Here is a 12,426-nt window from a genome sequence, read left to right as displayed (position 1 = left end):
CACTCCCAGCTGCCCTCCCTTGTAGGCCTGATCTCACCCCCAACTGCCCTCCCCTGCTGGCCTGATTTCACCCCTAACTGCTCTCCCCTGCCGGCCTGCTTGCCCCCAAATGCCCTCCCCTGCCGGCCTGATCACCCCTAACTGCCTCAGCCTCCACCAACATGGCTTTGTCCGGAAGGAAGTCAGACGTCCGGAAGGTGGCCGGTCAACCCAGTCTAATTAGCATATTACTCTTTTATTAGTATAGACTAGAGGCCCGGTGCACAAAAATTTGTGCACTGGGGGGGGGGGTCCCCCAGCCTGGCCTGTGCCCTCTCGCAGTCTGGGACCCCTCGGGAGATAACAACCTGCTGGCTTAGGCCTGCTCCCGGGTGGCAGAGGGCACACCCAATCCCTAGGTGCAGCCCCTGGTCAGGCTCAGAGCAGGGCCGATTGGGGAATTGGGTGCCGCCCCCTGTCATGCACAGAGCAGGGTGGATCGGGGGGTTGCGATTCCACCCTCAGTCACGCTTAGGGTAGGGCCGATAGGGGGTTGGGGCACCGCCCCCTGTCACACTCAAGGCAGGGTCGATGGGGAGGTTGTGGTGCCACCCCCTGTCACTCACAGAGCAGGGCCGATCAGGGGGTTGGGGAACTGCCCCCTGTCACTCACAGAGCAGGGCCCATCAGGAGGGTTAGGGCTCCGTACCCTGTCACACACAGAGCAGGGTCGATCAGGGGGTTGGGGAGCTCCCCACTGTCACACACAGAGCAGGGCCCATCAGGGGGTTGAGGAGCTCCCCCCTGTCATGCACAGGGCAGGGCCGATCAGGGGGTTGAGGAGCTCCCCGCTGTCACTCACAGAGTAGGGCCGATAGGGGAGTTGGGGCACTGCCCCCTGTCACACACAGAGCAGGGTGGATCAGGGGGTTGGGACGCTGCACCCTGTCACACTCAGGGCAGGGCCAATGGGGAGGTTATGGCTCTACCCCGTTACACACAGAGCAAGGCCCGTGGAGGGGGGTTGGGGCGCCACCCTCTATCACCCACAGAGCAGGGCCAATCAGGGGGTTGGGCGCCGCCACTGTCACACTCAGGGCAGGGCCGATGGAGAGGTTATGGCTCTACCCTGTCACACTCAGAGCAGGGCCCGTGTGTGTGTGTGGGGGGGTGGGGGTGGGGCGCCGCACCCTGTCACACACAGAGCCGCAGGGTGATCAGAGGATTGGGGAGCTCCCCCCTATCAGGCACAGAGCAGGGCTGATCAGGGGGTTGGGGCACCTTCCCCTATCATGAACAGAGCAGGGCAGATAGGGAGGTTGTGGCCCCGCCCCCTGTCACACACAGAGCCGCAGGGCGATCAGGGGGTTTGGGCGCTGGCCCCTGTCACGCTGATCCCGGTGCCGGGAGGCATATTACCCTTTTACTATATAGAATAGAGGCCTGGTGCATGGGTGGGGGCCGGCTGGTTTGCCCTGAAGGGTGTCCTGGATCAGGGTGGGGGTCCCCACTGGGGTGCCTGGCCAGTCTGGCTAAGGGGCTGAGGGCCGTTTTCAGGCTGGCGGGTGACTGAAGCTCCCAACTACTCCTTTTTTTCTTTTTTTTTTTTCTATTCTGGGCCAGCTTTAGCTCTGAGGCCTGGCTGCTGAAAGCAGGTTTCTGGCCTTTACCTTCTGTATTTGATACAATGTTGCGGTCCGCCTGGCTGAAGCCCGGCTGACTGAAAGCCAGTTTCTGGGGTTTTGTTTAGCTTCTATATTTGCAACATAGTTGCTTAGAGTTGCAGCTGAGAGGCCGGCAAGTCAGGCGGGGAACGTTGGAGTCCGCCATCACTGGAGCAAGCAAGCCTCCCTGTTCGCTTCAGTGCATGGCTGCTGGCCGCCATCTTGGCTGACAGTTAATTTGCATAAGGATATGCTGATTAGCCAATGGGAAGGGTAGCGGTCGTACACTAATTACCATGTTTCTCTTTTATTAGTGTAGATAGATTATATAGGATAGGATTGCTTAAATGAGGCGGGGGGGGGAGGCTTTTTCACCAGGAGGAGATGCTCTTGTCAGACAAAAACACATAATCCCTATATCTGGACTGATAGCCAGCCATATGCACTATACTGCCAAACCGGTCATTAAAAAATTGAACCACTTTCTTACACCTTACACCAAATAGCTGTTGCGCTTAAAACCCCTCCTCAGCTCCCACCTTAGGTTCTGCCTTCGTAGTTCACCCAGATTAGGTTCTGATTTGTCGATTTCTATGTCAGTCAGCGTCAAAAGCTCCACCTCCTAGGCAGCCACTGGCTCCTCGCAGTTCACCCAGATTTGGTTCTGATTGGTTGGTTTCTATGCCAGTCAGCGTCTCTGGGCCTATCTCTGGGCCTGATCAGAGAGGCGGGGCTGATCAGTAGCTGCCCCAGGCTGCTGGCAAGCGGGCTGAACTGCTGACCTCTCGGGGAGAAAGAGAAGCTCGGCTGCTGATCAGCCCCGCCTCTCTTTCTCTCTGAGAGGTCAGCAATTCATCCCACTCGCCAGTCCACGCCCACCAGAGCCTGCTGCATGCGCAGCCTGGCATTTGGTCGAGCCTTCGGTCGTTTTGAACGTTACAGACCCTGGTTCTTCATATATATAGATAATTGACAAAGCTGTAAGATATTTAAAATGTACATGATGATGAGTTTATATGTGTATAGATTGTGAAAGTAATCCTGCCATCTAGTTAATTTATACATTCATCACCCCACATACGTATCTTTTTTATTTTTTGGTGAGAATATTTAATTTCTACTCTCTTAGTGAATTTCAATTATATGCTACAGTGTTATCAACTATAGATGGTTTTGCAAACACGTGTTGAGAAGTCTCTCGTAAAAATATGTTCTTATCTAGCCCCTTTGTCTTCTATTTTATTTTTTCTACTAGAGGCCCAGTGCACGAAATTTGTGCACTCAGGGGGTGTCCCTCAGCCCGGCCTGTGGTCTATCATAGTCCGGGAACCCTTGGGGGATGTCCGATTGATGGCAGGAAGCAGGCCTAAGCCATCAGTTGGACATCCTTAGTGATGCTCGGGAGGCAGAAGAGGCTCCTGCCACAGCTGCTGCACTTACCAGCCATGAGCCCAGCTCTGGCTGAGCAGCACTCCCTCTGTGGGAGCACACTGACCACTAGGGGGCAGCTCCTGCGTTGAGCGTCTTCTCCCTGGTGGTCAGTGCACGTCATAGTGACGGGTCATTCCACCATTTAGCCGATTTGCATGTTAGCCTTTTATTACATAGAATTACATAGCAGAGGGCCTGCCACACAGTAGGAAGGTGGGCTGAAAGAATGGATTCCACAGACATGGTGACCAAATGCCAACAGCCCCACTTTAAGACCAACTCTGGTACTGCTCTTTAACGTGTATCCTAATCAGCTCAATGTCCAAGGGTAGAGTGATTTATTCCTGGAGAAAGTTGTGGGTTATTTCTAGGACCAAGGTTTTGTGCAGAAAAAGCAAGTTGAGTTTTTTCAGTAACCACTGGTAAATTGTGAAACTGTGTGAACTGTGTATGATTTTTAGCAATAGGGTCAAATTTTTAGCCATCTGCCATGCTCACAGGTCCAGAATCCCGCCCTCTTGCTGGCTGAACCAGCCTTGTCTATTGTACCTGGGGAGAAATCCACCCCTGACCCCCCACACTAGAGGTGGGGCCACTTGTATGCTACCACCATCCTCACTGTAGGAGTGGGAGGTGGAAACTGTGGTTTATACAACTGCTGCCAGCATCAGTTATTAAAACTATACAATCTAGATATCAACATTTACAGGTGAGCAGACGACAAGGAACCCCAGGACCTATAAAGAGAATCAGCAGCCAAAATGAGCAAACTGATTCTCAGCTCACACTTAAAAAAGGGTAATACAGAGACACATAAAACATCTAAAAATTGCTTCTCTTTTTTTTTAATCCTCCCCTGAGGATATTTTTCCATTGATTTTTAGAGAGAGTGAAAGGTAGGGAAGGAGGGAGAAAGAAAGAGAAACATTAATGTGAGAGAAACACATCGGTTGGTTGCCTCTCACCCACACCCAACGGGGACAGGGATCAAACCTGCACCCAGGTACGAACGAGCCCTTGACCAGGAATCAAACCTGAGTTTGGTCTGCAGGCCGACAGTCTAACCACTGACCCACACTGGCCAGGGCCTAGGTTTATTTTTTAGGGAGATTAAAGAACATACTGCATAGAACAGGCTCATAAGAAAAGCATACTGAGAACATGAACCATTTTTAGCAATTAAAAAACCCACATGATTGCTAAGAAAAACAAAACTTATCATAGGTAGCAAATAGTAGAAAGGAGTCTCCTAAAAAAATAGTTGGTAAATTATAAAATTGATTCAAGGAACTCTGAGAATCTGGAAGAAAAAAAACGAAATAAAAGAACTAATGAAAAAAGGATAAAAGAAGTAAGAAATGGATTTGGAGTTCCAATATCCATATAGCAATAGTTGAAAAAGAAAAAAATAAGCAAATGAAAGGAAATCAATATATAAAAAAGCAGAAGACAACATCTTTGAAATGAAGACTTGACTTTTCAGATGAACACTATCATAGAGGAGCATTGGGGGGAAAAAGACCCATATCTAATACAGCCTGATCAATCATTGCAAGAAAAAAGAAAATAATTATATGAAATCCTTAGCAAACTAAAACTGATTAACCACAAAGAAAAAATATCAGACAATAACAGAATTTCTCGTCTGCAACATTGGAAGCCAGAAATTTATAAAGCAATGTTTATATATTCCAAGATGAAGGAACTGTGATGGTGACCCCAGAGTTTTACACCTAACAAAACTTTCCTTTATGTGACAGCAAAAGAACATGCAAGTTAAGACACTTAAGGCCTCAGAAAGTAAATTATTTGAAAAACAAACAAAAAATTACTCAAAATAGTTCAGGCAAATGGGAAATTAATCACATTAAATAATTCAAGAAAGGGGAATATATGCTGTAGAAAAAATTGTGAGCAATGAGAGAAATTAAAATCTAAAATATAGATAACAAGTAAGTTATAATGTGATTAAGACACTTAATAACTGTTAGGAAAAGATGATTAGAAAAGAAGAGGCATAAAAATTTGGCAATAATCTAGAACTAAAATTTCATGTTATTTTAACTAAGTCTGGGTGTAGGAAAAAAAAGGAGAAAAAGACTCAGAAAAAGTATGCTAAAGCTTTTACCTTATCTGGAAGAATAGTGGCAATCTACTCTTGATAAATGTATATACATACACACAAATATGTCGTAATATGCTTGCTAAAAATTTAAACGAGAGTAACAAGAATATATATAACATAAATATATGCATATTTTATATAGAGAGATAGATAGGTATGTGTGTACTCTAAAGAATACACATTTTTAAAAAAATCCTAGGAATATACTAGTTCAAAAAATATGCTAGGCCCCAAAGAAAACCTAAATATAGTCTAAGATATAGAACTCTCACATATTAAGTGATCAGACTATAGAAATTAACATCAAATATAGAAACCAAACATTACAAGCTCCTTGAAAAGAAAACATTAATAAGGAATATATGACCAAAAGCTAGTACTTTGAAAAGATCACTGAAATAACCACAAATATATATTAAAAATAAGAAAGAAGATATAGTTACAGGTATAAAGGAGATTTTTAAATTATGAAAGCTAAAAGCTAACTCAGGATGAACTGGAAAATGTTCCAGAAAATCTGTCAAGATCTAAAGTAGATCAATACCATGGAAAAATAATCTACTCTTCAAAAAAGGCACCAGTCTCAGATAGTTGTTCAAGAAACTTCTAGAAGCCTCAATTGCTTACATCCTTTAAATTGTAGAGCAGAGAAAGGGTATAAATAGTAAGATTTTAACATTTATTGCAAATATGTGCAAGGCACTATGCTAAGTAATTTATATATATATTACTAGAGGCCCGATGCACAAAATTCATGCAAGGAGCTTGGCCCTCGCAGCCCGGCTGCCTCAGCTGGCCCTTGCAGCCCTGACATCATCCAGTCCAGACAGTCATTCTGCTATTCAGTCTAATTAGCATATTAGCTCTTTATTATATAGGATTATGTTCATAAGAGGAAAGCTTACAAATTCATTGAAAGAGATTAGTATTCATTGAAAGAAAACTTAAAAAAGAAATCACACATATTCATAAAAATTGATCACATCTATAAATATAGATAATAGCCTAAATAAAATATTATAAATGGAAATTAGTTATGAATTAAAACAATAACAGTATATTATGACCAAATAGAGATTTCCTCCTGGGAATTAAAAAATGGCTCAACATAAAGAAACCTATTAATATAATTCATAATACTAAAAGGTGAAGGGCAACCTTAATAGAGTCCAAAAGAACACTCATTCTCGAGTGTTTAACAAATATTTTTATTTGTTAAAAATAAAACAAAATTCTTAGTAAACAAGAAATGGAAAGGCAACTTTCTCAATGTGATTTTTATTTTTTATTTTTTAATATACTTTTATTGATTTCAAAGAGGAAGGGAGAGAGACATAGAAACATCAATGATGAGAGATTATCTTTGATCGGCTGCCTCCTGCACACCCCGCACTGGGGATTAAGCCCGGAACCTGAGCATGTGCCCTTGACCAGAATCGAAGCCGGGACCTTCCAGCCCACAGTCCAATGCTCTATCCATTGAGCCAAACCAGCTAGGGCTCTCAATGTGATTTTTAAAAGCTACCTAAGGAAGTCAATAATAAGCACGATACTAAACAAGAAAACATAAGAAAACTTTTCATGAATGACAGGAACAAGATAAAGTTGCTTTTTCTAAATACTGTTATTCAATACTGTTCTGGCCAATGAAACTAAGCCACAAAGTAATGTGGGTAAATACTGAAAGAAAAAGTTTTTATTATTTTCAGATGATATGATTGTTACCTAGAGAAACTAAAAGAAACTGAAAAACTTACAGAATAAGAGTTCGTTATAATTAGCTAGATATAATTAATACACATAAATTGAGAGGATTAGTGAATGCTAATGCAACCAATTAGAAATAATTAACATTCTATTCTCAATATTATTAAATATTCAAAATTTAACTATAATTTTAAAAAGTTCAAGACATATATGAAGAAACTATAAAACCCAAAAGATTTAACTAGAGATGAGGGCAAGTCACCCCATTTTTACTGCAATTTCAATCAAAATCCCAATGAATATGTAAGTTGTGAAACTACATAAGAAAGAGCAAAAGAAAAGCAAGTTATTTTTGAAGAATGGGAACTTGCCCTAATCAAACACAAAGCCACAGAGTTCCATATAGCATACGGATTAGCATAGAAATAGTGAGATCACTGGCACAGAACAGAGATTTACAAACATACTCATGACTACATGGGCATTTAGTACATGATTATTTAGGGCATTTCAAATCGGGGCAAGAGTGGATTATTAAAATCTTTCAATGAAAATTGAGAAAAACTGGAGAGAAAAATAGTGAAGGTTTCTACCTTATATATACCACACACAAAAATAAATACCATTTGAATTAAAGATTTAATTATAAAAATAAAGTCATACAAATATTAAAATAGAATATAAGAAAATATTTTTAACATTGGTATGGGAAAAAAAATCTTTCCTAGGATGGCCAAAGCTAGAAAATATACAGCAGGGGTGGGGAATGTCCAGCCGGTGGGCTGTATGAGGCCCGTGAAACCATTTGGTCTGGCCCTGCCAAGGCATTAAGGGTGAGTTAATTAAATGTTTGACCAACTATAGCAGGCTAATGTTTAAGTTGATAATTTTGTATGGCCCTCGAATGATGTTATAAATATCCAATGGCCCTTGGCAGAAAAAGGTTCCCCATCCTTGCTATAAAGGGAGATTGATGGATTGGACTACATAAAACTAAAAACTTAAACACCAATACCTTATGCTGTGTGAAGTATTGTGTTTGCACTACAACAGCCTCCTACAATTAAAGAGATTAATTCCTCCAAGGGGAAAAAAAGGCAAAGGACCCAAATAGGCAACTCACAAATGAAGAAAAAATGGTAAATAAACATATGAAAAGCCGCTGAACCTCAACCTTAAAACTAAGCAAAGAAATCCAAATTCAAATGATAATATCACTGTTGAGGAATTGGGAGCGGGCGGTGGGGGGGGGGGGGCAGGGGTTGGGAAGAGAGGCAGTGGGAAGTGCAGGTGGTAAGCCTCCTAGTGAGCCACAGTCGGCTCAGCAGGAATGCAGTTCTCAGAGGGTCCCCTAGTCTTCACTTTAAAATTACATCCCCAAGAACAAGCACACAACACACAAGACATTTATTGGGGGAGGGTGTCCCAAAGTTCACATAGGTATGCTACGTTTTTGGCCAAAAGGGGTATAAATAAGACCTCAAAAGACTATATAACTTCTATCTGTGTATATATTCATAAAGAAACTCTGGAAACATTCAAACTAGTGACAATGATTACCTGGATGGGAGGAGGATGAAGTGGTGGGAATTAGGCAGATCATAAAGAGAAACAGAGACTTAGCACTCTCTACATAAGTTTTGTTTGTAATTTTTGAACCATATAAATAGTATTATTTATTTTTAAAAATAATTGAAATCTTATGCTGTTTAATGAAAATAATGATAACTGGAATTTATTTTTTCCATACATACATTCCCAGATAGCGCGGTAGTTAGGTTTTGACTTTTCAGACAGAAACTGCCTGCATCTCTCTCATCTTAGAATCCAGCTATATAGAGATCCCATGGCAGCGCTTATGGAAAATTTCACTTTCTAAAAGGCAGTTTGGTAGCATGTATCAAAATGTAAAATTTTCATGCCCCTTAACCCAGCAATGGCATTTCTAAAAATTTGTTCTAGAGGAATTACGGAATAGGGTGCAAAGATGATTCTGCAGTATTATTTACGATAGGAGGAAACTATTACGATCCACTAGCGTGGCACAGAATATTGGTAAATTGTGATCATCGCTACTGATGCTACTTGTTTGTGGACCACCCCTGGAGTTACACAAGAAGCTCCTTGTCCCACATTCTCAGCTTTGTGACTCCAGATCCCTGCTCCCCATTCACCGGCTACCTGGCTCTTGGATGCGCCACCCACCCACCGGCTCACCTAGTCAGTGTAGGGTTGCGGTGGTTGGAGTTGGCGCAGAAGATGTTGTTGGACTTGCGCGTGGCGTCCAGAAACTGGCACACCGCCTGGCCGCGGAGCTCGGCCAGGGGCCGGGCCTCGTGCTTGAGGAACCACTGATGCGCCTCGAAGCAGCTGGCGCAGAGGAGTTGCTCGCACTCGAAACACCAGAAGTCTGCCGGCTCTTTGCAGCGGGTGCAAACGGCCTGCGCATCCACAATCTGCTGGTACACCGACAGGCGCCGCTGCAGACTCTCAAAGAAGATGTTATCCAGGACCGGTCCATCAGCGCCAGGAGGAAGGGACGCCTGGCAGATAGGGCACTGCATGTCCGGGGCCTGCAGGCATCCTGAACACAGTGTGTGCAGGCAAAGCAGCAGCTTAGGGCACTTGGCTTCTGCCTGACAGCCGTGGCAGCGCAGGAACTGGAACTCCTCCTCCGTAGTTTGCTGGGGGACCAGAGGAGAGGGGTGAGACCTTAAGTCCCAGGAGTCACCACCCACCACCATCATAGGTCCCCTGCCCCCACGGCTGGAGGCTGGAATGGGACTTCATATTTCATTCCAGGCAGTCACTGGATGATGAAAACCCAGGCTTACCAGTATTTCAATTTCCCATTTACTCAGGCTTCCCACTCTAATTCCACAACATATTGAGCATCTACTTCCCATCAGACACAGTACCAGGCCCTGAGATACAAAGATAAATAGGATACCTCTATCCCTACTATCACTGAACTCAGTTTAGAAGAGATACATTAAGTATCAACCTTCTATAAAGTTTGATGGTTCCTCATAAAGGTAAACTACCTTTTTGAGGAACTACCATATGATTTGGCAATTCCACTCCTAGATTTATATCCAAAAGAACTGAAACCACTGACCCACACAGATACATATTTACCCACATTCTCAGGAGCATGCTATTCACAACAGCCAAAGGTGGAAACAACCCAAGTGTCCGTTAAAGGATAAACAAAATGGAGTACATACAACAAAATATTATTCAGCCTTCCCATTTAAGGAAGGACATTATGCTAAGTGAACTAAGCCAGACATAGGACAAATGTATGATTCCACTTATATGAAATATCTAGAGCAGGCAAATTCTCAGAGACAAAGTAGATTAGAGATTACCAAGGGCTGGAGGAAGGGGAGAATAAAGAGCTATTGGTTAAAGGGTACAGAGTTTGTTTGGGTGATGAAAAAGTTCTGGAAATAGGTCGTGAGGGTTACACAACATTGTGAACGTACTTAATGCTACTAAATAGTATACTTAGAAAAGGCTAAAGTGGCAAATCTTGTGTATATTTTACCACGATTTTTAAAAATGCAAAAAAAAGTACTTAATACAGTGCATAGCACACGATAAATGCTCATAGAGTTAACTACTAATATTAAGCAATATTATTCCTAGTTGTACTTATGCAAATAATACAAATTACTACAACTGGTGTTATTTGTGCTTTTAAAAGGGCCTGGAAGAACATAGAGCAAGTGATCTAAGAAGCTCCTTTTGGGGGTGGGAGGCTGGGGATTTGTTCAGGAGAAGACTAAGGGAAAGCTTCCAGGTAGAAAACCTGCCTTGGGAAAGGGGGTTGGGCGGGCAAGGTGTTCCAGGAGAAGTATCTAGAAGGCTTCCTGGAGAAGAAACCACAGGAGCTGCGAGGCCTTAACTGATTCACCTCTCCCATTCGGAACTGGTACTTAGGTTTTGTTTTCCCCAATGTGAGCGCTCTCCGCCACCCCCCCCTCCCCCCCTCGCAAGGGCCATGCTCCAGGATTGGGCAATTGGGCTATTACTCTGGGGCCTCCTCCGAGCAGGGGCAAAGAGGCATAGCGCCAGCGCGGGTAGGAGAGTCCGGTCCGAGGTGCCACTGTTCGTTCAGTGGAGAATAGCAGCCCAGAGAGGCTCCCTTAACTCATCCTGGTGATCTTTTTTCATCTCTTCTCTCCTCTACTCCTACTCGAGCCAAGAGGGTCTGGTCTTTTCCTTCTGTGTACTTGACCAAGTTCCCTCTCCCTTCTCACCTCTCCTCCCATCACAGCAAATTCACAAAGCCTAAACCCCATCTCCCCAAACCCAGTAGTACCTCTGTGGGGCTGTGGTCCGGGCTGGGCTGCTGGCTTTCGGAGGGAGACTCCGGGGGAGGCATGGTGGACATGTCGGGCAGTGCGGAGTCCTGTTGGGTCCCCGAAGATCTGGCGGGTGCAGGCTCCGGCTGCATGGAACCCAGTGCAGTTTCGATTCTCAGTTTTGATCTTGGGGGGCGGGAGAAGCTTGATGAGACTCACGCGCGAGAGCACTGAATTTCCGGAGCTATCCGAAAGGGGAGGTGCCGGTTCTGGGCCAGTCACTGGAAAGGAAGTGAAACAGTAATTGGGGGCGGTTCTAGGAGCGGAGAGGCCGAACTGTGGGTTTGGAAGACACGCCCATGGCAGGTTGGAGGGAGAGGGAGGACAGTAGAGCACAGCTGACCTGGGGGAACAGCAAAGTGTCTGAGCTGACTCGAGAGGGGCAGCCCCGCCCTGGGCTTTGGGCCATTCATCAGCTCACACGGCACAGCTTTGTGCCAGCCCCCAGCTGGGAGCCTGGGGCATAGAGATGAGTGACATGGCCCTTGCTTTGGAAGAATCCCGGATCTAGTGGAAGGACAGGCTCCAAAAAGAGATTTTCACACAGCATTGAGACTGGCTGGAAAGGAGGTTCCTCAGCTGGGACTTGGAACAGTGGGAATTTACCAGGGACTCCAATATTGGGAAGACACTTTAAACAGAGAGAATAGTGCATGCAAAGGCATGAAGGTTTGAAACAGGATTTAAGAGGGGACCCATGAGCAATGTCAGCCCAGGAAGGACTGGGGCAAGATCATAGATAAGGAGATGGGCCAGTTTTGTGGACTGTAGAGTCAGTTTGGTACCTAGGAACAATGTGATTCACTGTGCATGGTAGGAAAGTCACTCTGACAACCTAGGGGCAGGTGGCCTGATCTAGGATAGTGGCTGTGGGACGCAAGGGGGACCTGAGTCAGAGACACTGGGAGGACACTGAGTGCAGATGAGAAGAACAGGATGATGCCTTGGGTCACAGTTGGAAAGGCTGGTAAATTTTAGGCAGTGGGGGATGGGGGAAGCTGGTACAGGGTATGAAGAGTGAGGAGACAGAGCAAGTTAGCTTTTGGCCAGCAGAGAAGTGTGCCAGACCCCCAGTTGGTGAGGGGAGAAAGTACAGCTCCAGGTAGCCTCCCTGAGCCAGTACCCTTGACTCTAAACTTCAAACCATCCC

The 12,426-nt window shown here is 44.8% G+C and overlaps 1 protein-coding gene across 6 annotated transcripts in view; it reads right to left on the bottom strand.

Annotated features, from left to right (window-relative positions):
- PML (promyelocytic leukemia) overlaps positions 1 to 11,488 on the bottom strand; it is a 66,197-nt gene extending 54,709 nt beyond the window's left edge. For all 6 annotated transcript variants that reach the window (XM_023753100.1, XM_006087850.3, XM_006087856.3 and 3 more), the window contains exons 1-2: positions 11,234 to 11,488; positions 9,124 to 9,590 (exon numbers count right to left, since the gene is read on the bottom strand). In XM_023753100.1, coding sequence (XP_023608868.1) covers positions 9,124 to 9,590; positions 11,234 to 11,368 — 602 coding nt within the window. In that variant the 5' untranslated portion in view covers positions 11,369 to 11,488. The remainder of the gene's footprint in view (positions 1 to 9,123; positions 9,591 to 11,233) is intronic.
- Between the last annotated feature and the right edge of the window lie 938 nt (positions 11,489 to 12,426).

The sequence above is a fragment of the Myotis lucifugus genome, unplaced genomic scaffold (genome assembly GCF_000147115.1).
Source record: "Myotis lucifugus unplaced genomic scaffold, Myoluc2.0 scaffold_41, whole genome shotgun sequence".
Taxonomy (NCBI): Eukaryota; Metazoa; Chordata; class Mammalia; order Chiroptera; family Vespertilionidae; genus Myotis; species Myotis lucifugus.
The sequence above is the reverse complement of the archived record's forward strand: the minus strand, read 5'-3'. Positions and strand labels throughout refer to the sequence as shown.